A 25,475-nucleotide genomic window follows, 5' to 3' on the forward strand; every position below is an offset into this window, starting at 1 on the left:
ATTCCCACCTCTCTCACCTCCACGGTCTACAGAGCAGCTCTTCTGATTTTGTATGTGCCTTCTCCTTGCTCTCCAGGCTTTCTACAACTACCATGTTGTAGAGTTACTTCAGATGCTAGTGACAGGAGGGATGAATTTTCAGCTGGAACAACATCTGGATAAAGAAAAGTTACTTGGGCTGAATACCAGCTACTCTACGATTTTACCTGGAAAGATGCGGTGTAAGCTGGGGCTGCTCTCCCTAAACCAGACCGTCCTGTCAGACATTGAAGTGAGTCAGCTCTTCTTTAAAAAAAAATAATAATAATTTATTTAAATTGGAGAATAATGACTTTACAATATTGTGATGGTTTTTGCCCTACTTTGACATGAATCGGCCACAGGTATACATGTGTTCCCCCCAATTCTGAACCCTCCTCCCACCTCCCACCCATCCTATCCTTCTGGGTTGTCCCAGAGCACTGGCTTTGCGTGCCCTGCTTCATGCAGCAGACTCGCACTGGTCTTTATGTACTTTATATATGGTAATGAACATGTTTAAACACTATTCTTTCAAATCATCCCCCCCTCACCTCTCCCATTGAGTCCAAAATTCTGTTATTTACATCTGTATCTCCTTTGCTGCCCTGCATGTGGGATTGTTGTTACCGTCTTTCCAAATTCTATATATATGTGTTAATTTACAGTGTTGGTCTTTCTCTTTCTGATTTTCTTCACTCTGTATAATAGGTTCCAGGTTCATCCACCTTATTAGAACTGACTCAAATGCATTCATTTTTATAGCTCAGTAATATTCCATTATGTATGTGTACCACAACTTCCTTATCCACTCATCTACCAATAGACATCTAGGTTGCTTCCATGTCCTGACTATTGTAAACAGTGCTGCAGTGATCATTGGGGTACATCTGTCTCTTTCAGTTCTGGTCTCCTCAGAATGTATGCCCAGCAGTGGGATTGCTGGGTCATGTGGCCGTTCTATTCCCAGTTTTTAAGGCATCTCCACACTGTTCTCCAAAGTGGCTGTACAGCTCTTCTTTCTCACAATAGTTTCCCATGTCCTTACCTCCCTGAGTTTTGGAAAGGATCCAACCTGTCTGCGTTCCTAGACAGCTTATACTGTATAAATAATAACAATGATAACAAAAATTAATGTAACATAGTCATAGTTATTTCCAGTTTACAGTCATTTTCACATGTTATATTTATCTTGAGCTATATCAAGCAGTTGATATGATCCTCATCTTCCAGGCAAAAAATAAAGTGCGCTGGAAGCATCAGAGGGGTTCAACAACTTTGTCCTTTGACAAGGATACTAATGATAAGTGTAATGATTAATATTCACTGAGCATTTGCTTAGACCTGTCTGCTTTTTTTTTTTTAAATCACTTAATTTATCCAAGGATTTACAAGGTAGGTATCATTTAATTTCATTGAACAGATCAAGAAGCTGAGGTACTTACCTGAGACCATATTGTCTCCAAGTGGCCAAGCAGGGTCCCTCTAAGGCACTCTGACCAAGGGCCCGCCCACTCTCCCTACACTTTAGCTATTAAAGAAATTGGATCATGTCATCTGAAATCAGGCAGAAGGACTCCGTGTTTGGTCTAAGAATCTTATTGGGCCAGCCAGTGAAAAATGCTTGAGTTTTCTCGATCCTCAGAACTAGCAAACAGTGGAAAGGAAGGAAGGAAAAGATACAGCAAGGAAAAGATAATTCTGGAAAATTCTAGTGAGGCATCTGGCATTTGGGGATCTGAGTCAAGTCCAGCCCTGCAAAGAGGAGTCCACTTGTCAGTGTGACGCCCCTGGGTTTGGTGTTGAGTGGCGTGGCCTTCGGCTCCCCAGTGTCGCTGTCAGAGTCTGGCCTTTATAGGGACATGAGCAGAACCCCTTCTTCACAAACCTCCAGCCTCTGTGCCTGCCGTGTCTCAGCAGGTACCACCAAGAAGGGTGAACCCCATGCCTTGTGCATCTGGTTGCCCAGTACACACAGCATTCCAAAGCTCCCTCCGTGGTCTAGTCCTTCAAATCTCTGTGGTCCTGGGCTCCTCGTCTAAGGTTGACTTGTGAGCAATTCTAAGCCCAGGACGGCTGCCGCTGGCCACATCCTGTTGGTGCCAGAGGTGTCAGTAGATTGGTAAACCCTTTCTTCTCCACTGATGTGTGGGCCTCGCTCTGTTCTTTACCCTGAGGTATCACGGACCTAAACAGACTGTTCATTTTCAAATTCCCAGGATCCATTTGCTGCTGCTTTGGAAAGCTGAGGTCCACTTGTAGCGCCTTGTTGGCAGTAACCTGAGAGCAGGGTCAAAAGAAGACTGCTCTCTGGAGATCACTTAACATCCCAGCTCATGGCATGCCTTGAAAACAGCATTTCCAACCTGGCGCTCATTGTTCCTTGTTAGTCGTTACCAAAACATATCAGTGTTGATAAAAGCGAGCATAACACCTCGCAACACCCCGTGCATCAGAGGCTCTTCAAAGACCAGAGTGAAACAGTTGCTGGTATGAGATGCTCAAGACTAATGGTAAACCTGGTTTCCTGGCCACTTACCACCACAAAGGTACTAGGAGGTGGCTCTCGGGTCTGCCAGGCTTCTACCGGGAGGAAAGGCAGATGACAACTCCAATGCTTGCTGTGGCTTAATTTTAAGTGCCACTGGGCATGTGTTTTTCTCTTTTCTCTCCCCAGCCAAGAAAAACTTTTGGACAAATATTCTGCGGCTCATTAAATAATCTTGGAATCCTGTGCCTCGGCTTATACCGCATGATAGATGAAGAAGAGCACAATCCAGAGCACAAAAGGGAAGTACGCTGGTGCAAAAGGTGCTGGGCCCCCATCCAAGCATAAAGGCCAAAGCTACTTCATTCAGGAATGAAAGGGGTGGCCAGAATTCAAGGCCTCTCATTGCAATGAAGGGTGTGGGGAAGTAGATATGTAGGATCAGTATCAATAATAGGAATGAACCCTGATGATTGGGATCCAGTTAGTACTGGCCATGTGAAGAGAATGGGATCTTTATCCCCAATGAAGTTTGAGATGTACACCCAGATTTTAAGTCTGAGTTATTTTGCAAGTTACCCCTGACCCATGGCTATGCAACTTTTTAAAGCTGAAAGCCACTGTCCACTTTGAAAAATCCACTTGTTCACTGCTGGGCTCACTGGGTAAGTATTTATTGAGTGCCTCTTCTAGCCACTGTGCTTGGTCCATCTAAGTCTTGGGAGCGATATGTAGAGATTTCAGTTTAAAGAAAGATCAATGTGACAGCAGGAGGGAAGACAGAGAAAATGTATGTGGAGGGAGGAGGAGTAAAAAAAGATGGTGCCGTTTGTAGACAGCAGAGCGATGGACTTCCAGGCTGAGAGTCTCATGGTGGGAGTGCGCAGGATTTGGTAGAGAAGGAGAAATTAAAAATACCAGAGTGGAAATGGACTGTTTCAGGAGAAAGGGGAAGGAAGTCAAATCACTCCAAGTGGAATTGTGGTGAATACAAAGAAAGACAATTTCTCGGCTCAAAGGAGAAGAGAAGGGAAAGAAAGGATGCCAAGGTCAACCTGGCTGCAGATGAGGGTTGAGCTTCCGGGAATGTTTACATAACATAACACTAGGATTTCTCAGCAACAGATGGCTAAGCCCCTGCTGAGAGAAGAGAGGGGAAAGTTCACAGGGAGTGGAAACAGAGGTAAAAGGTACAGTAATTGCTGCAAAGGATGGAAGAAGGAGTTTATGGTGGATTCGTAGAAGCAAAACTACAAAAGGACAGGGGAATGGGAAATCCTGATGAAATTCAAGATCAGTGGTCCTCAGAGTAAGGAAACAAGAGAGAGAAAGAGTGATGGGAAGTTGCGGGCAGAGAGTGATTGATTGAAGTGTAAGATTGTAGCTGGCAGGATATGTCAGGAAGTCATAACATCAGTATGTGGCCAGGAAAGTGGTTAGGAGATAAAGATCGCTGGGGAGTGGAAGTCAAAGAAATTGGTCTGCCTGTTGGAGTCATAAATCATGCAGGCACTGCAGGCACGTCAGGTGACGGCGGCCCTGGAGTTGGAGAGAAAACGCATCCCACGTGCCAAAGGCTTAAATAAACATGGAGCTCTGTGGATGACACTGATGAGTCAAGAGGGAGGGTGGTATGGCTGTAGAGCGTTGACCACAAAGATGGCAGAGGAGTATGATGCTCAGGAAATGGCACTGGAAAGCATGAATGATACTGACATCTCCTCCCTCCATCTCTGTCTGTCTATGTCTGGGCTCCATCCGCTTCCCCCCCAACACCTCTGGAAATGCTGTGGACTGCGGTGATTGGGAGAATAGGCAAGCCCAGAGCCTAGAGTTAGAAAAGCCATCAGAAAATGACTAGCCCAAACCGTGGTCCTACCTCACTCCCATTAAAATGATGGGAAGAGCAGGACCCAGAAGGGAGACAGCATGTCCAAGATCAAAGATGGTTGGTTTCAGAGGAAAGGATGAAAATACTAGTCTCCCAGTTACTAGTCCAGGGCCTCTCCTATTGCACCACACCAAAGATTGTTTTTTTTTTTAATTATTAATCAGAAACCAAATAAAGCAAAGCAACACAAATCTTTCCTTTTCTGTCCCCCAGCCAACTGACTTTCTTATTTTGGTCACTCCCTGCACCCACACTGTCCCAGCTGCAGGGGTACAGAATTCAAGTTTGGCTTTTCTTACAGGTTTGTGATTACCCGGCCAGAAAATGAGTTCAGCCTGCTGCCCTCGGATCTCGTGTTCTGCGCCATCCCTTTCAGCACCTCTTGTTACAAAAAGGATAGTAAAGCTTCAGCTCCATATGAGATTATAAATATAATGCCACTGAAAAAAGAGACGGTCCCAGACGTAAGTCCTGACCAAACACCTCTAGTTGCCCAGGCCAGGGAGAGTGTATCACAACTGCCCCATAGGCCAGTCCCTTTGTTGGAGCCCAAACCAATCCCTGCTACTGATTCTAAGCAAGCAATATTGACTCTGGGCAGTAAACATTCATCTCATCACCACTGCACATACCCAGGTGAAACTGTGGAAGAAAATGGAAAAGAAAGCATGGAGGAAACCACAGTGGAAGATGCCTATGCCTTTCACCATTAGACTAGACTTTCACTATTCCCCAGGGGCCCCTGGCTCACTCTTTACACAGCATCTCCAGAGATGGTGACTTTGAACACGGAAGATAAGCATGGAAGTCTGCCATGGTGCGCCAATTGTGCAGTGGCGGTTAGACCAGCAAGCCCACACTGTTTAGGAAGAGACAGAAGTTTGATTTAATCCCACTGGACTTGGTGTGATAAATAAAGAAATAGATGATAAATGCCTCTGTAAGGGAAGTGCATCGCTCTGTATCTCTTAGGCAGGAAACATGATGGTTGGAGCTATGTCAAAGACGTTCTTCAGTACTTGACTGGGTTTCCTCCAGACAGGGGATATGAGTCATCAAGATAAAAGTGAGAAGGACTTAGACATAAGAGACAAGACATAAAGAGCCCCAAATCAAGCATCTTACATTCTTTATCTTCAAACAAGCAACTAGTGAACTAGTATATTATCATCTTCTCTTTTTCCCTCTTACTTTTTGTTTCCTCATCTCTTTCTATAGGAGATGAGAGTGGCCACTTGGAGAGATACTTGTTTGAACTGGAAAGCAATTTGTGTATAATGAAAGCCTAGGCATGGCCTGGCACAAAAATGAATATTAGAGTGTCCTCAAATGGGGTACCTGGGTGAAGTCAGGTAGGTTGAAATATATAACCCTCCGGATCCTCTTATTGAAGAACAAAGGCAGCTCACAAGAGGTAATAAAACATTTCCCCGTGTTCCAAGAGGAACCAGTCCACTTCCTTGTAAACTGCATCATTAGGTCATTTTGCCTGGGTATTACTCTGTTAACAGAGTAAAAGTTCAGCACATTCAGGAAGTATTTACTCCCAATTGGTGAACCTCATGAGCTTCCCAGGCGGCACTGGTGGTAAAGAACCCACCTGCCAATGCAGGTAGACATAAGAGATGTGTGTTCAGTCCCTGGGTTAGGAAGACCCCCAGGAGGAGGGCATAGCAACCCACTCCAGTATCCTTGCCTGGAGAATCCCATGGACAGAGGAGCCTGTCACCCAACTATAGTCTGTAGGGTCGCAAAGAGTCAGACAAGACTGAAGCAACTTAGCACACATGCACGGTGAGCCTGGTAAGAAGTGCCTTCTTGTGTTATAAATACGATACAGGGAAAAAGGAGGAGGAAAGAGAATAATAAACTCTATTTCTCTTAAGTGGTTTTACATAATGTTTATGATATCCTTGACGTTTTTCACAACATCCTTGTCAATTTGGTATCACTACCTCCATTTGACAAAGGAAGAAACCATGTCACAAATAGAGTTCCCAGAAAGGATACCCAGTTAAATTTTAATTTCAGATAAACAACAAACTTTAGCATGAGTGCATCCAAATTACTGAATTTAGCTAGTAAGTGATCGAATCCATATTTAAACCTAGTTAATTCAACCCCAGCACCTATAAACATGTGCCTCTAAGAACACAAGTAGAGGAAATGAAACAAAATATTCATCTATGAGAAAAAATTTGGATTGGGAAAGCTTTCATTGTAGTGAAATTAATATACGTAGGGAAAAAAGAGTGATTGTAATAAAAGTTGTCAGAGACCAAGGATCCTTTTTAAAATTTTTCAAGTTTAGCTAAGTCATCTTCATCTTTCTCTTTTTACAGATTGACTTTCTTTGTTTTTCTGTATACACGGCAAAATATATTTCCTTGCAATTTCAAAGTTACAGCTAGAGTTGAAGGCACATCAGAGATTTAACTGTCCTGTTTCTGTGTATCAGATCTTGATTTCTGAAAGAAAGTATGAAGAGGACTCAGCTTTGGCTTCTCCATCCCAGCTATCAATGGATGAGGAACAGGGTACCAGATCTTGATTTCTGAAAGAAAGTACGAAGAGGACTCAGCTTTGGCTTCTCCATCCCAGCTATCAGTGGATGAGGAACAGGGTACCAGATCTTGATTTCTGAAAGAAAGTACGAAGAGGACTCAGCTTTGGCTTCTCCATCCCAGCTATCAGTGGATGAGGAACAGGGTACCAGATCTTGATTTCTGAAAGAAAGTACGAAGAGGACTCAGCTTTGGCTTCTCCATCCCAGCTATCAGTGGATGAGGAACAGGGTATCTCTGAATGCAGGACTTGTCCTCAGGGAAGGAAGGCTAGTTCATGACCTAGGAAGAGGTACCACCAAATATCTACTGCAAAGACAGTACTATTTCTTTGCCACATTTCCCTGAGCCGTTTTATCCATATAGCAGTTTCAGTAGAAACAAAATATGCCTAGGAAGGGATGGACAAGCCCTGTGCATATTCATATGCACAGACTAATAGTTTTTATATTTATTTTCTAATCTAAACTTAGCCTCTGGACCTTCAGAGTAAAAACGTAGCCCTCAAATGGTCTCACTTTCAATGTAGCAGAGAAATTTGAATGAAAAGTTCTTTACTTGCCAGCATTTTAGAGGAATGGGTACCAAAAATATGGCTAAAGAAATATGGCGGTATATGCAACCATTGCCAGTATGTGAGCGTTTCTGTTGCCAGTCTTGAAAAATAAAGTTCGCAGAGGGCCTCCTAGACTTAGTGCCAAGTGACACCATAACTCTAGAACCAAACCCTTTACCTAGAGATATAATGTACCCTTTACATTTTAATACAAGTCATAACACTAGATCCTTTGGTAATATGGCAGATACTTAATTCATAATGATTATTCAATTCTTATCAATTGAAGGACTGACATGAAGACAAGATAAAATGTACAATGAATTTAACAGTATGTGACTCAGTGGTTTTTATGATTTTTTTTAAAAGACATTGACCTTTCTGAAATTATATGAAAGCTACAGTCTTCCTCCCCAGAGAAAATTAAGAGATGTATGTATTACATAAAAGATATCATATAAATGAGAGGGAGGTCATGGGTCACCCTACAGTTTATCCATCATCTTCCCAGACCCCTGATATAGACCTTCAATAACCAGTGCAGTGATCACCAGAAAGGACATGGGAGTCAGGAGACCAGAGTACTTGTTTCAGATATTTTGAGAAATAGCAAAAATGCCGCCTATCCAATGGATGGTTCACGTAAGCCTAGAGAAACACTGGAGCAGCATTTAAAGGACTAAGAAGGAGGACAACCAGGTTACCCTGAAGAAGCTGGAAGGCGATGTGTGATGATCTCTTTAGGATTTGGTGTTCAAAATGTGGTCCCCAAACCAGCAACATCTACAATACCTGAAGGTGGGCTCCATCCCAGACCTGTTGAATCTGATTCTGATTTTAACAAGATGTGTAAGTGATCCATACATTTAACTTTGAGAAGCAGGGCTTTCAAGGAGTATATATGTGTTTATGTATATATGTGCAACATAGATATATGTGATATATATCTGTAATATAAATTGCACATCCACATAAACACCTACATATACACATATGCATACACACATAAGCACATGCACACGTGGTGACTCCTGGCAAATGAGAAGATCTGGAGGTTTGGATTTTAATAAAAACTATGCCCTGCAACATTTAGCTCTTTGGCGTGTTCACTCCTATTTAAGACCTACAATACATTCCAAACATCTCTAATTAGTTATAAAATCCTTAAGCTGAGTACCTTTCAAACCATAAAGGAGTTAAGGGAGGTTAAAGTTCAGTCAAGTTGGTGAATATTTTCCTGGAGGAATAATAAACAACCTTCAGCTCCAAGGCATGGGTTATTCCTTCCAGGTCAATGAAACAAAGAGCGGAACCTCTCAAAGCCGGCTGTGTGGGTTCCTAGATTGGCATGCTTAAGGATCACGGGCAAGAGAGGAGAGGAGGCGAGAGAGAGGGAGGAAAAGCCCTCACACTAATGAGGTTTGAAAGGATACAGGATGAGTCCAGCCCTGCCTGCTGAGAAGAAAGGAACCTAGCAGCTGATGCTAAGTTCAGACTAAACTAACCGCAGTCCCCTGGGGACGTCAAAAGGTAAACCTGATCGTCCCTGTCATTTACAATCATTATCAGGCAGACTGCTCCTGTAATTTTACTGGGGCGCCAATTAACAGACCCCTGAAGCTCGAGGTGGCGGGGCGGGGGGTGGAGAGCGGGGGAGGGAAATGTCCCAGGCCTCCTCTGGTTTTTGAAAAGGCAAAACCAGGCAGCCTTTTCGCTGCTGTCTTCTGATCATTACCTCTGTCAGGGCGGGGGTGGGGGATGACTTCATACAGGGCAGGGCGGCTCAGCTCAGGTGAGTGGCTAGAGTCGGGCTTTTCTCTCTGCCTTCACTTCCTCTGTTCTCCAGCAACCTCAGGGAGCCTCCAGAGAGCCGAGCAAGCCTTGTTACTTTCTTGCCTGAGATATGAAATGTTGATCAGCTTTCCCTCTTTCTCACCTTAAAGAAAATATCTTTGCCACATTTCATCTTGCAGGAAACCCGGGAAAGGCCAGCAGATGCATCAAGAAGGCAGCGAAGAAGGACCACTGAAATGTATTCCTTGGCCGCCTTCCTTCCTGACGCCAGTCTTTCTCTTGCCTTCCTGACACGGCCAGGCTTTTTCACTAGTCATCTACATCACTGCTTGATTCCCACTGCTCTGATTCACTCCTTAAGCCACCCCAGGCTCTGGTTGCAACTCCCATGATTCTGCTAAAAAGACCATAAGATCATCAGTTCTTTTGAAGTCACTGGGTTGAGGAGAGTATTAAGTACTGTCCAACTTGCAGCCTGAGTGGGATTCAGCACAGCTGATCCTCCCAACCCCTGTCCCATTCGGAAACATTCTCTTCTCTCGAGTTGCGTGATACAACCATCTTTTAATCGTCCATTCACTTTCCTGACTATGCATCCTCAACACTCCCTTCAACTTGCCTTTTATACAACGTGATTAGGTATTAGCATCACTCAAATCTTGACTGCGGACTTCTTTTTTCACTCTCAGGGCTCAGTGAGTGATCCACATAATAAAACTGCAGAGCATCTTACCTAAAAGTTGAGGACAGAGACTACTTACCTGTAGCCATTATTTCTATGCAAGAATGTGGGTCCAGATGTCCAGAATTTTTTTTTTTAATTTTAAGAGAAATTGAGAATTCTGATTTTTACATAAAATATGATGCTGTTAAATATGTTTCTCATAGTCATGAGAGAGTAACTATAGCAGATGAACCCCTACTCCAAGAAAAAATGTTTAAAATTGGTTTAAAAAGATTTTAAAATACCTGTTTGAAGTAATCATAGAGCCAAACAGTCAGTAAGAACTTCAAAGGCTAAGATCCAAGAGAAAAGAAAAGCACTGAGGTGAGTTCACCATTCTCTGATGTTTTTCCCTCAGGGCATTGGCCAAGTGAGACCAAGCAAGAGATCAGGTTGGAATTCAAGGTTAAGGGCATTCAGCAGACACATGGGGGTGGACGGGAAAAAAAATGGAGGTGAGGTTTATCCAGGCAGGTGGAAATTGAAGGGACTAAGTTTTAGAGAAAAGAGAATGGAAACAATGAGTGTGTGCTTGAGGATATTATTTATTACTAATATTTCCAACATAAGAGGCTCAGCAAACAAAAGGAAAGGCCAATGAAGAATCTAAAAAGCCAAGCAGAGCTTCGGCCAGTTTCAAAGTGCTGGTGGGGTGAAGTTGGCATCCAAGGCTGGGTGAGGGCGATGGGCCCAGTGTTCTCAGTTGAGATTCTTGAACGCTTTTCCTTCGGGATTCAACTTCAGACTAGAAGTAGACCAGTCCTCACAAAGCCTGAAATCAGCTTTAATGCCTCCCATTCCTAAACTGTATCAAGGGGACCAACCCCTACTCTAAGTAACTCACTGAGTAAAAAAGTCAATAGATTCTTTCTGCTGGAAGTTAGCATGATTCAGAGTCTCTACACTTTTTTATGTACAGAATCCAACATTCAATAAAAATAACTGGAGTCAGTCTCATATCTGTCTTGTTTGATGCTTTTCTTGAGCAAGATAAATGAGCCTCCAGACAGACCAACAAGCCTTGCTGCCTTCAGGTTTCTGAGACGCAGCATTGTCCACAGTATCTTTTATTTCTTTTTTTGCCTTCAATAAATAAGTAAATAATTACCATTTACTGAAGCTAAGATGCTTCAGTCACGTCTGACTCTTTTGAAACCCTATAGACTGTAGCCTGCCAGGCTCCTCTGTCCATGGGATCCTCCAGCCAAGATTACTGGAGTGGGTCACCATGCCCTCCTTCAGAGGATCTTCCCAACCTGGGGATCGAACCAGAGTCTTCTGTGCAGGCAGATTGCAGGCAGATTCTTTATTGCTGAGCCACCAGGGAAGCCCAGGAATGATATTAGAGAGATTCAAATGGCCTCAAATCAAGAGGAAAGAAACAGATAATGGAGACGACTCACAGATGATCTAGATATACTACGCAAGACAGACTTTAAAGTAACTGTAACAGACACGTTCAAGAAACTGGATGCCACTTCCCACAGGACACCAGTGGCAGAGCTGAGGGATAATGTTGTTCTGACACAGGGAAGGAGGGGTTTCTGCCTGCTTGCTAACCAGGAAGGAGACAGTCTGGGAGGCTGGTGCAACAATGATCCCAAAGGAGGGAGGCTTAAGAGGGAGGGGATATATACACAGTCATGACTTATTCTGTACGACGGAAACCATCACAACATTGTAAAACAATTATTCTATCATTTAAAAAAAAATTTTTTTAAAGGTTGCTGGGGTGCTTTGGGGCCTGGAGCAGCAGGACAAAGTGGAGCAGTACCACAGAAGACAGGTCCGGAGAAAGGCTTGTGTGAACTGAGGATGCTATCCAGTCGTAGTTGGACGGCGAGCCATGCGGGGAACCACATGGGCTGGAACCAGCTTCAAAATGCACTGAATAAAGTCACAGACATCGCGAGGGCCCTGGCCAAGATCGGCAAGGACTAGAGAGGGAGGGATCATCCACACCATCGGTCGACAGCATCAAGGAAGTGAAGGACGGGGCCTTCCCTAGTGGTCCATCAGTTAAAGAACCCTCCTTCCAGGGCAGGGGACACGGCTTTGAGCCTTGATTGGGAAATTAAGATCCCATGTGCTGTGAAGCAACTACTGAGCCCCCATGCTCTAGAGCCCATGCTCCAACACAAGAGAAGCCATCGCAATGCAGAAGTGCTTGTGCCATACCAGAGAAGCCCTGCGTGCTGCAGTGAGATGCAGCACAGCCGAACAAAAAAGTACGGATGGAGGATGCAATCGTGCAGCACAGACAGCTCACTACAGCTGTGGAGAACCTCAAGAATATCTTCTTGGGGCCCCAGATTGTGAGGGAGTCCCTGGACTTCATTAAGCAAGGGGTGCTCCTGCAGGCCCCCTGGAACCTGAGGGACCTGAAACAGGGGTGCCCCTGGGATGAGCTGATGCATAAGCACTACCACGTGGACATGACCCTCATCCATAGCTCCTTCAGGAGAAAACAGGGGATCTCAGTTGAGCTGGCCAAGCAGCTGTGGATGATGCTACAGAAGTCCCTGGCCACCGTCCCTGTGACCCCATTTTGCTGGTCTCTGTTGTCTGGATCTGGCAAGGAAAGAAAAATTGGTGCATATTTAACCATAAAAAAAAAATGCAAACTAGCTTTGTTCTTCCTAGAAGGTCCAAGAATTGGAAGGAGGAAATGTTTCCAAAGAGCCGACTCATTGGCAAAGACCCTGATGCTGAGAAAGATTGAAGGCAGGAGGAGAAGGGGGTGACAGAGGAGATGGTTGGATGGCATCACCAGCTCAATGAACATGAATTTAAGCAAATTCTGGGAGATAGTGAAGAACACGGGAGCCTGGTGTGCTGCATTCCACAGGGTCACAAAGAGTCAGACATAACTGAACAACAACCATGTTTGTGCTCTTGGACAGAATCAAGGCTGCTAGAATTGAGGGCACAGAGGCAGACCGCAGGTTATCCAACAAGGAGTGGTCCATCTCCCACCTGGAAGTCATATGGAAGCATGTCCTGGATGACCTCATTGCTACCAAAAACCCCACGATTGAGTGCTTTCCTCCCCATTATGAGATTTTCAGAAACCTCCTCAACCACCAAGCTCTGAGAACCTGGATACAAATCTCGTGGGAAGATCTAGAAGCAAAAGAAATGATGAGCCTGTTTGACGTGGGTCTTGAACACCAACACAAGCACAGAGATGGTGGGGAACATGGAGCTGGTCCCAGAAATGGACGTCAGTGCCTAGAGGTTATACTTCCTTCAGATGTGGTGTCTGAACTGCTTCGTATGTCCATGTCAGCTCCTTCTTCAAACACCGTTGTCTGGCTGCAGAAATCACTAGATGCAGACACTAAGGATGGCATGAAAGAGACTGAGCCCAGAGCTGACCCACGTGGGAACACTCCCTGCCATCATCTTCTAGATTTTCCAACAGATTCTTTAAGTTGTTACCCAGATAAGTGAAGATTTTAAGATAAAGGAACTAGTTAGTGTTTTCAGTAAATGAATTCTTTCTTTTTAAAAAAATGTTGCATTTGGTAAAAGTCACACAATATAAAACGTACAATTTTAACCATATTTAACTGTACAGTTCAGGAGACTAAAGTACATTCGTATTGTTGTGCAGCTCTCACCGTCATCCATTTCCTGAATCTTCCACCTTCCTGAACTGAGACTCTGTCCCCATTAAACACTGACTCCCCACCCCACCGCCCCAGGCCCTGGCATCTACCAATGTACTTTCTGACTCTATGAATTTGACTCTTATAGAGATGAAACTCAGTTGTAGATAGAACATCTGAAATACTGGCAACACCCACGCTGTTACGGGTTATGTTATGTTCAGGATATGACAGCAATTGTCACAACTGCCAGACATTTATGGAACTCCTGGTCAGTTTAAAGAGAAAGTATTTTTAAAATGAAATGGAGGCTATTCTCTCAAATCATCCCACCCTCACCTTCTCCCACAGAGTCCAAAAGTCTGTTCTTTACATCTGTGCCTCTTTTGCTGCCATGAATATATTCCCATCTTTCTAGCATTGAAAAATGCATATTACCATGTGTAAAATAGAAGACCAGTCCAACTTTGATGCATGAAGCAGGACACTCATAGCCATTGCAATGGGACAACCCAGAGGGATGGGATGGGGATGGAGGTGAGAGGGGGGTTCAGGATGGGGGGGGCCCCATGTGCATCCGTGGCTGACTGATGTCGATGTATGGCAAAAACCACAGTATTGTAATCATCCTCTAATTAAAATAAATTAACTTAAAAAAATGAAATGGAAGAGTGAACCAAATATGGATGGGGTTTTAGATACCATTGTTGCAAGGAGGCTGCAGCAGTTACCTGGAGGAGGTCTTCTGGGATCTGGAGCAACATCTAGATGAGCCAATGGCAAAGAAGTGGCTGTTAGGCTCAAAACTGTAGCCATTGTCTGTGTTACTATGGAAGCATATTTCAATGATGTTGCCAAAATTCAAAATCATATAGAAAGAGGGTGACAGCAAGTGGGGGTGGGGTCCCTATCGGCCACCACGCAGAAGCACGTCTCATCCTGGAGCGCCAGGTAGCACAAGACCGTCAGGGAGGCGGAACAGCTCCACTTCTTGTTCCGGAAGTCTCCAGATTTGGTAAAGATGCAGGTGGGCAGAGTATCACTACTGCCACCCTTGCAGAAGTCATCAAATTAGCAAACCCTCTGTGCTCTGCCTGGAGGTTTCAACTTTGATCAGCAAATACCCAGACACCAAGGATGACTGCATTGGCCCACTGCTGGCCACCCAAGGGGGCACCTACCAGGACATGAAGTCAACCATCAGTGAGGCTCTGGAGCAGGGCCTGATGGCAGGAAATCCAAGCTATGTGCCCATCTTCAAGGGAATCATAACTCTCAGTCTGAACGTGGTGTGACTTCTCAAGTAGCCTGACGGTTTCCAGCTTTGTGTAGCTCATTCTGCATGCACCACCCCCACCCTCAAAAATGTGCTAAAGCGAGAGATTCTGGTGATTCTCAGTGGGTGTTTCAGGCCCTCGTGTTTGTTTGCTGTGGGGTCTAGCTGATGTCTGCAAGATGTCAGAACACACAGCTTTTTGAAGAACAAGTGCCCTACTGCCTGTGGTTCCTTTAGCTCTCTCATTTCTGTGTAAATATCCTTTGAGAGGCAGGACTCTGCTGGAAAATGCCTTATGGTTGAACGTTTATCACAGTGGAAAAGACATGTGGAGAAGGAAGAGGCTCTGTCTTCCTTCCCTGGGGGTCTCCACCCTGCTGCTTAATAAAAGAGTTGAAACTTCTCCACAGACCTGAAAACAAACTGGAGAAATTTACCAGAGAATTATAATCTATCAAAAAACTATTTTAAAAGTACAAGAAATAAAATTATAAATGTCAGAGGTGGGTTAACAGCTGTTTGAGTGGAGAGGAAGGTAAAATTAGTGAATTGGAAGACAGGTTAGTAGGGGGAAAAAAAGTACAGAGTAAATCCTGGAAAAGAAAAACATGCATGAACGTGTTTAGGAGACATATGAGACATGGAAATAAGGTGCAAAAATGTACTTAAAGTCCAAGAAAAATAGGAGAGAGAGAAAGCGTGAGCATGTGGGACAGAGAAAAATATTTGAGGAAATACTGAAAATTAGCCTAAACTGAAGACATCAACACATGCATTTAAGTCTCTGTGAACCCCAACCATGACTAATGAAAAAAATTCCTAAACACATCATAGTAAAAAATCTTCGAATTAAACCTGGAAAATCCCATGGATGGAGGAGTCTGGAAGGCTACAGTCCATGGGGTCGCTGAGGGTAGAGCACAATGGAGCAACTTCACTTTCACTTTTCACTTTCATGCACTGGAGAAGGAAATGGCAATCCACTCCAATGTTCTTGCCTGGAGAATCCCAGGGATGGGGGAGCCTGGTGGGCTGCCATCTATGGGGTTGCACAGAGTCGGACAGGACTGAAGTGACTTAGCAGCAGCAGAAGAAGATTTTAAAGGCATCTGAAGTTTTTTTTTTTTTTTTAAAGACACATTATACCCAAAAAAGTTACAACAGGATTGAAGGTCGACTTTTCTACAGAAACAATGAAGCAGGGAAATAGCACATTTAAAGTTCTAAAAATAAGAAAGCTGACCTATCATTTTATGCCCAGAATGATAATTTATAGATAAATGCCAAATATAAAAATTACCAGACAGACAGAAAGTAAAAGATTTTATCACCTTCAAACTAATATTTTAAAAGAAATGCTAAAAGGAATTATTTAGACAAAAAGAAAAGATTCATAAATGGAAATGCAGTAAAGAATGAAGAGCAGAAAAAGGAAATATATAGATAAATACAAGTTAACATTGTTTTTTTTAAACAATCAGTTCAGTTCAGTTCAGTCACTCAGTCGTGTCTGACTCTTTGGGACCCCATAACCACAGCACGCCAGGCCTCCCTGTCCATCACCAACTCCCGGAGTCCACCCAAACCCATGTCCATTGAGTTGGTGATGCCATCCAACCATCTCATCCTCTATCGTCCCCTTCTCCTCCTGCCCTCAGTCTTTCCCATCATCAGGGTCTTTTCCAATGAGTCAGCTCTTCACATCAGGTGGCCAAAGTACTGGAGTTTTAGCTTCAACATCAGTACTTCCAATGAATACCCAGGATTGATCTCCTTTAGGATGGACTGGTTGGATCTCCTTGCATAGTAATATCATTTTGTGGAATTTAAAATAAACATGGGAGAGAGATAAATGGAATTTAAGATAACTAACATTTGTGTCTTGCTGGAAATTGATAGAAGACAGTGGTGAAAATACTACTTTTTAGTAACTTTATTAAGTGAGAGACACACATCATAATCTCTTGGATAAACACTAAGAGAATGATACAAGGAATGCATAATGAACGCGGAGAGAGCAAAACGAAAAAAAGTTTGATTAATCAAAAAGAGGAGAAGCATGTAAAAAAAATTTAAGGCCAGTAACAATCAACTAATAAAATAGTGGCCGCACCAATTTACATTCTTTCGTGGTTTCAAACAAATTTCAGAATTGTTTGCTCAATTTCTGTGGGAAATGCCCTTTGAATTCTAACAGGGAACAAATATAGTCCAACAAAGAGAAGTCCAGGATAAGATGGCTTCACTATTGAATTCTACCAAACATTTAAAATGTACGTAAGGCCACCCCTTCTCAGTCACTTCCAAAGAGAGGCAGCTAGCGATGCCTCAAAGCACGTTTTCTCTGCAGGGTGTATTTATTCTGCAGTGAGAGCGCCTCCCCAGAACACCCATCGACCCTAATGACAGAAGCAAAAGTCCTAGCTGATTTTGGCTGGAAAGCAAATGAACTCTGGCCAAAAGCAGTGCTGTGCAGGGCCCGAGTGAAAGTGTGACCTGGGGGCAGGGTCGATGGATGCCAATCAACTATTCTTGAATTCCCAAACTATCTGACATTTGAGGAGTTACATTTTGAAGGAGTTAGGTAAGAAAAAAGCCCTCTTGGTGTGTACACTGGCATCCTTATAAAGGGCTTCGCTGGCAGAGATCGTGGCTCAGTGGCTTCTGTTATCAGATTGAATGCTGTCTGTAGGGAGGGAACATATACAGTTTATTCCATAACATTGTTTATTTGCTTCTGGAGTTCTTATATAATTCCTCTTTCTATGCCCTTTCTTTTACCTTTCTTAAAATGTGACTTAAGGTAATCTATTACAGAAGCAAGGAAATTATATTTCCTGTTTCTACTCCCTGCATCTCCTCTGGGACCTGCCAGGTTGTCGGTCTCTCCATGGTAACTGAGTAGGGCTGGTATTAGACCAGACTAGTGCCTTTGCATCCAGGAGAGGACCTGGATCTCCTGAGTCCCCCTGTATCTGGCTGCCTTCTACCCTAGCAGGGACTGCTCCATTGTTTTGAACAGGAAAGGTCACCTAACAGTTGAACAATTCTTCTGAATGGTCAGTTGATTTTACACAGGGATTTTTTTCCTGTGTTTGGTATTTGGATCTGCTGTCACTAGAGAGGCTACACATGAGGACATCAGCTGATTCAGTTGATTTTTCCAAAATTTTAACAGGGACAGAAGGTGGTGGGGGTTGGGCATAGGGGAGGAGGGCTCAGGAGGTGAAGCAAGGGATGGGGAGGGATAGGGAGAGGCAGATGAGGCTTCACTCACTTGCCTGCTGCTCACCTCCTGCTGTGTGGCTGGGCTCCCAATAGGCCATGGACCCAGTCTCCCGGGGTTGGGGACCCCTGACTTAAGGCAATGACTATTTACCAACCATCATGGAAGTTTGGGGGGGGTTGATTTTTAGATCACGCTACGTACATGCAGGATCTTAGTTCCCCAACCAGAGATCAAACTTGTGGTCCCTTACACAGGAAGCTCAAAATCTTAACTACTGGACCATCAGGGAAGCTCCTTAAGGGAACTATTTTAATGATATATCAACCAGCATTGCCATACAAATGCTCATACGGCTGTTACCCTTCCTATTACTAGAGCCCAGGGACAGGGCCTCCCTCTGCCCAGAATCCAGACAATTTGAGGATAATGTCAAACAGGGGAATTCTGAAATAGCTGGAAAAAGCCTCACTCCTTAAATGAAATCTAGTCACCTGAGCAGTCACACGAGAGGCAATCAATAAACTTTTCAGAATGAGTTAATAGCCGGAGATGGATGTTTTTGCTTCATCATTTACCTACTAGAGGCATCCGGCCACATTGTCATCAGTTTGTGCTGCTTCACAGGTCGGAAACTCTTAGATTCGCGGGCTGGTACACAAAGAACTTCAGTACCTAGGGAGTGGCTGCAGAACAGGAAAGGAGGGGGCTGGGAGGGCTGGGAGTTGAGGGGGGAGTGGAGATTTGATTCTGAAGAGAAAAATCCTTACTGGGTCAAGGCCGCTTTTGCATAATTCTATTATCACCAGGAAGAAGAGAAATAATCATATTAGGTGAGTGCTGCACCGCTCGACGTGGCTTGTCTTACCTTACTTTTGAAGTCAGACAGGTTTAATTGCTTTGTGTGAGTGAGTTGTTCAGAAGGCACCCAATCAATAAGGCAGGTGCTGCCAGAGCAAAGCGGGGGAAGTTTTTGATGTTGACAATGACATACAATCTTGTGCAGAAAGGAGTAATCCATTCGGTCACAGCTATGGGGGGGAAAAAAGTTATCTGTGTGTTGTTCTGGGGAGCAGAGGCAATGTCACCCGGGAGGGTGGGCTCCAGGCAGGCTGGCCACAGGGCAGCAGTGTGAGGGCGACTCAGCCCAAGAGCAAGGGCTGTGCTTTCTGTAGCCTCCTGGTCTTCTGTGCATAGTGGGCCTCCACAGCTGCACAGGAGGTTGTCAGCATCCACTCCACTGCATCTTCTGCTTACAGAGCCCAAGCATCTCGTCAATTTGTGTTTCAGTTTCTGCCCATCATTGCCTCTCTGTGAAGTCCAGTGCAGTCCCCAGCAAGGCTCTACTCATCCACTGCTCAGTTGACTCCAGCTGAAGCTTGCCAGAAAGTTCCCCTACAATGGACCAGAGGTGGTCAGGGAATTCATTGTTTTTTTTTTTAGCCTAGATCCCACTGTAGAAATACTCAGTATGAGGAAAGAGAACAAAAGTTGTGATTGTCAATTGCAAATGTCTTCCAAACTCAGGTGACGGTTGCTTGAAACTGGCCCTAGTGGTAGTTTTTGTACTACAGAACCCAGTACACTCTACAAATGAGGGGTTTGTTTATTTTGTGAGAGTTAGTTGTTAAGCACCTACCAGCACAATACTGGGTGAGGGCAGAGGGCAGAAATAGGAGCCTAGAATTGACATCCTTAATTAACCCTCTATTCTCCCCTTCCTAGCAGCTGCTCAGATGGCTCAGTTGAATCTCTCCTCTATACCTTGACGAGCACCACAGGTCATAGCTCACTGCAGAATATTTCACGTGTGCTTTTGTCTTCAATCAGATTTGTATTTTGGAAAGGTGACCCTGGCCACAGTGTGTTGGATAGACTGAAAGGGTATAAAATCAGAGATCTTATCAAAGGCAAAGACATCAGATAGTAATATAATTGCTTTTATCCAAATAGAAGATGAGACCTGAATTAAGGCAAGATAAGTGGGAAGAGAGGACAGACCTAACAGATGCTCAAGAAATAGAATTGGCAGGATTTATTGATTGATGGGGTGTCAGGGTGAGAAAGGATAAGAGTAGATGATAACATCCAAGTTTTTTATAATTCTGCCATTCCTCAACACAGAAGGAATAGCAGACTTTGGTGGGAAATTAATGACTTTGGAGCAAGCTGAGAAGCCTAAGAAGCAGATAGATGGAACCAGCTCTCAGAGGAGAAGAGTTAACTTGAATACATTTTGAAAGGAAGAACACGGTGGTAAGTGACAGCAGGTGATAAGAAGGTATCACCCGGAGATGCTGTGAAATGCGAAGAGTCCAAGGAAAAAGCAGTCATAGAAAACAATATGAAAAGGCACTTGAAGAGAATTAAGACTCCACAGATGACAGGAGAAGGCTGGTCAGTGAAGCAGTAGAGATCTAGGAAGAAGCAAAGTGAGACAAGTCATAGAATTGAACAGCCAGTTAGATAAAATACCAGGCCATCACAATATTGTAAAGTAATAATTCTCCAATTTAATTAATTAAAAAATAAAATATCAGGCCCGTGATCAGAAAAGATGAACTCAAACATAGACTGCAGACGTTTGAAGAACAAGTGAGCAGAAAGTAGAAATAACAGAAAAAAAAACGCAAAGAAGGAATTCTAGGCTTGGAAGTTAAGGAGAGTCATTCCCAATTAGACTGTGGACAACACACATGGAAAAAACTACTTGCTGTTCCAAACCTGAGCACTAAGTAGCTAGTACAACGCAGGGTCAAGGGAGGACTTTATTTCTAAGATGGACCCCAGGCTCGGTCATAATCGAATGCTATGCAGAAGGAACCAATGGGGACAAAGTTGGCAACTTGGGAGGGAGAAAGAGAGCAGAGATGCAGTAAGGTCAGATCAGTAGGTCTGATCTGATGTAATAATAATAGTAATAGAAATAAAAGTAATGCACTTGAATCTTCCCCAAACCACCCCCCACCCTCAGACAATGGAAAATTGTCTTCCACAAAATGGGTCCCTGGTGCAAAAAAAGTTGGGGACTGCTGGCAGAGTCAGTCAAGAGGGAATGGCCTTAATGCAAGAAACGACATCTCTTTCTGCAAGGCCAGAAATATGGATATGAGAATACATGCAAAAATAAATAGCTTCTGGATGCTGGAAACTGAGGGAGCTTATGCCTCATTTTCTCTTAAAGTTCAAAAAAGTTAAGGAGAGTGGCAGATTTTTGAAATAAGCATCACGAGGAAGGGGGCATAACACTCTACTCTAAGGATACATTATAGTTTAATGCCCTAATGCACAGACATAATTTTATTGTTCTGTGTTTTTTATATGTATCAGGCCCCCTTTAGCATGAGTATTGTCATAGATATAATAGCACATCTTACCCAGAATTACTATTATTCATTTGTCTACCCGCCTTTCTATCTAGAAATAAACTTCAGTTCAGTTTAGTTCAGTCACTCAGTCATGTCCGACTCTTTGCGATCCCATGAATCGCACCACACCAGGCCTCCCTGTCCATCACCAACTCCCAGAGTTCATTCCAACTCATGTGCATCGAGTCGGTGATGCCATCCAGCCATCTCATCCTTTGTCGTCCCCTTCTCCTCCTGCCCCCAGTCCCTCCCAGCATCAGGGTCTTTTCCAATGAGTCAACTCTTCGCATCAGGTGGCCAAAGTATTGGAGTTTCAGCTTTAGCATCAGTCCTTCTAATGAACATCCAGGACTGGTCTCCTTTAGGATGGACTGGTTGGATCTCCTTGCAGTCCAAGGCACTCTCAAGAGTCTTCTCCAACACCACAGTTCAAAAGCATCAATTCTTCGGCTCTCAGCTTTCTTTACAGTCCAACTCTCACATCCATACATGACCACTGGAAAAACCACAGCCTGACTAGACGGACCTTTGTTGGCAAAGTAATGTCTCTGCTTTTTAATATGCTATCTAGGTTGGTCATAAGTTTCCTTTCAAGGAGTAAGCATCTTTTAATTTCATGGCTGCAATCACCATCTGCAGTGATTTTGGAGCCCAAAAAAATAAAGTCTGACACTGTTTCCACTGTTTCCCCATCTATTTGCCATGAAGTGATGGGACCAGATGCCGTGATCTTCATTTTCTGAATGTTGAGCTTTAAAGCCAACTTTTTCACTCTCCTCTTTCACTTTCGTCAAGAAGCTTTTTAGTTCCTCTTCACTTTCTGCCATAAGGGTGATGTCATCTGCATATCTGAGGTTATTGATGTTTCTCCCGGCAGTCTTGATTCCAGCTTGTGCTTCTTCCAGCCCAGCATTTCTCATGATGTACTCTGCATATAAGTTAAATAAGTAGGGTGACAATATACAGCCTTGATGTACTCCTTTTCCTATTTGGAACTAGTCTGTTGTTCCATGTCCAGTTCTAACTGTTGCTTCCTGACCTGCATACAGGTTTCTCTAGAGGCAGGTCAGGAGGTCTGGTATTCCCATCTCTTTCAGAATTGTCCACAGTTTATTGTGATCCACACAGTCAAAGGCTTCGGCATAGTCAATAAAGCAGAAATAGATGTTTTTCTGGAACTCTCTTGCTTTTTTGATGATCCAACAGATGTTGGCAATTTGATCTCTAGTTCCTCTGCCTTTCCTAAAACCAGCTTGAACATCTGGAAGTTCATAGTTCACATATTGCTGAAACCTGGCTTGAAGAATTTTGAGCTTCACTTTACTAGCATGTGAAATGAGTGCAACTGTATGATAGTTTGAGCATTCTTTGTCATTGCCTTTCTTTGGGATTGGAATGAAAACTGACCTTTTCCACTGCTGAGTTTTCCAATTTGCTGGCATATTGAGTGAAGCACTGTCACAGCATCATCTTTCAGGATTTGAAATAGATCAACTGGAATTCCATCACCTCCACTAGCTTTGTTCATAGTGATGCTTTCTAAGGCCCACTTGACTTCACATTCCAGGATGTCTGGCTCTCGGTGAGTGATCACACCATTGTGATTATCTTGGTCATGAAGCTCTTTTTTGTACAATTCTTCTGTGTATTCTTGCCACCTCTTCTTAATATCTTCTGCTTCTGTTAGGTCTATACCATTTTTGTCCTTTATCGAGCCCATCTTTGCATGAAATGTTCCCTTGGTATCTCTAATTTTCTCAAAGAGATCTCTAGTCTTTCCCATTCTGTTGTGAAATGAACTTAGAATTTAAAAAAAGCCTTCTAGCGCAGCAGATTGCCTGATGTATACTGGGTGATTAACAAATATTTGATGAATGATTGAGTAAATGAGTCAATGTTGAATTAGTCCAGCCTTCCCAACTCAACTATAGACTGCATCGTGTCTTAAAGTTGGTAAGCTTCCTCAAAATGAACTGGGCATTTCTAAACCAAATTGTTGTTGTAAAAGATCAAGAAATGCATTCTCAGAGAGAAGCTTCAAAGGAGGGAGGAATGGAATACAAAAGCGGCCCCAGCTAGGGACCTCCCTGGTGGTCCGGTGGCTAAGACTCCACACTCACAGTGCAAGGGAACTGGGTTCGATTCCTGGTTGGGGAACTAGATCCTGCATGCTGCAGCTAAGACCTGGTGTGGTTAAATAAAAAATATGCTTTTAAAAGAAACAGCTTTTTTCTGTCTGACATCTTAGAGAGGCGACAGCAGTAGCAGCTGCTCTCCCAACTTCACTCTGCCACCCGAGGAGCACAAGAAGAAAGATTCCAGAAAGTCAGCCAAGCAAGACAAAGATCCAGTGAACAAACCTCAGGGCAAGCCTAAACAGAAGTGTTCCAGAAGCAAAGTTGGAAACGAGCTCAATAACCTAGTCTTCTTTGACAAAGCAACATATGACACCCTGGAAAGTAGCTCCCAACTATAAGCTTGTAACTCCAGCTGTCGTCTCTGAGAGACCGAGAAACCCTAGTTCCCTGGCCAGGGCAGCCCTTCAGGAACTCCTTAGTAAAGGACTTAGTACACCGCTTTCAAAGCACAGAGCTCAAGTAATTTATTCCAGAAACTCTAAGGGTGGAGATGCCCCAGCTGTCGGTACAGATGCAGGAACCCAGTCCACCAACTGCATTTGGCAAAATAAAACTATATGAAATCAGAACAAACAAACGGCTCAACCTGTAGCAGAAAATACAACGATGTTCCCCCTCCCAACTGTTCAGTTACGGATTTTTTTTTTTTCAAGTTTTAGGGAACATACCCTGTGAGCATCCAGAAGCCTTGGGGTTTCTGTTTCTTAGTGGAATCAGCAGGTGACATGCCAGGGTTATCAGCATCCCTCACCCAACCTGTTGGCTGGCTTCTTGAACCGTCTTCCCCACAATCTATAGAGACTGAGGCCCAGAGGAGGTAACCAGTTAGTGTCAGATGTGTCCCTGCGTCGTGGGTTTCCCAGTTCGAGGCCTGGGCTCCCTATTGCCAGCTGTCTGTGCTGACAGAGAGAAAAATCCCTCAGGCAGGTTGTGAGAGGTGGTCTCTCTCTGCCCTGATCTGAGTGTCCCACAGCAAATGCTAGTGACAGGGAAACGTCTTAATACAGCATGTTGTTTAGCATAATTGATGTGCAGATGCGGCGGCGGGAGAAACAAGCCCAGTTAATTGGTCTCTCAACCTACATTAGCTTTTGCATCTCAGCCAATTAGGCAGGGGCCAGAGGGCCCTGTGCGTGGCCATTAGATCCTGCCATGCGGGGGCTGGAAAGGTACTGGCAGTCAGGTTCAGATGACTCTGATGCGCGCTGTGTGCAGATGCACTGAGGCCAAGCCATCTGTCCATGTAAGAGCAGGAGACCTTAAACAACCAGCCCGGAGGTGAAAAACAAGGAAGGGGATATTCAGGAGAGGAAAATCTGGGCTCTCGCACGGGCTGGAGGCACCTTCGAAGCGTCTGGATTTGAAGGGTATAAACCTAATACTACTCCTACAGCCATCTTCCTAATGAACCCAGAGTCCAGCTCTGTTCTCTGAGCCTCAGGGTATTTGGAAATGCCCAGGACATAAAGGAAGGGCATGTTCCAAGGAGACACTATAAGATCGCTGCTCAAAGTGAGGTCCTCAGATCAGCATCAAGACCACCATCTGGTTGGAGGGTCAGGAAGGCAGATCCCAGGCGCACTCCTGACCAGCTGAATCAGAATCTGCATTTTAATTTTTTATTTATTTATTTGGCTGCATTGGGTCTTAGATGTGGCACTCCAGGTCTTTGTTAGATCACGTGGGATCTTCACTGCAGTGCATGGACTTTCCAATGGTGTGCGGGCTTATCAGTTGCTCCATGGCAAGTGGGATCCCCAACTGGCGATCAAATTCACATCCCCTGCATTGCAAGGTGGATTCTTAACCACTGGGTCACCA

The 25,475-nt window shown here is 44.0% G+C and overlaps 1 protein-coding gene and 2 pseudogenes across 2 annotated transcripts in view; all 3 read left to right on the forward strand.

Moving 5' to 3' along the window:
- LOC139180115 (potassium channel subfamily U member 1-like) overlaps positions 1 to 7,445 on the forward strand; it is a 75,630-nt gene extending 68,185 nt beyond the window's left edge. For both annotated transcript variants that reach the window (XM_070781385.1, XM_070781386.1), the window contains 2 exons: positions 77 to 271; positions 2,696 to 7,445. In XM_070781385.1, coding sequence (XP_070637486.1) covers positions 77 to 271; positions 2,696 to 2,854 — 354 coding nt within the window. In that variant the 3' untranslated portion in view covers positions 2,855 to 7,445. The remainder of the gene's footprint in view (positions 1 to 76; positions 272 to 2,695) is intronic.
- On the forward strand, positions 3,353 to 14,953 carry LOC139180163 (exocyst complex component 3-like; annotated as a pseudogene).
- Positions 14,954 to 15,581: 628 nt separating this feature from the next.
- LOC139180164 (small ribosomal subunit protein eS25-like) lies at positions 15,582 to 24,215 on the forward strand (annotated as a pseudogene).
- Positions 24,216 to 25,475: the final 1,260 nt, after the last annotated feature.

The sequence above is a fragment of the Bos indicus genome, chromosome 27 (assembly GCF_029378745.1).
Source record: "Bos indicus isolate NIAB-ARS_2022 breed Sahiwal x Tharparkar chromosome 27, NIAB-ARS_B.indTharparkar_mat_pri_1.0, whole genome shotgun sequence".
Lineage (NCBI taxonomy): Eukaryota > Metazoa > Chordata > Mammalia > Artiodactyla > Bovidae > Bos > Bos indicus.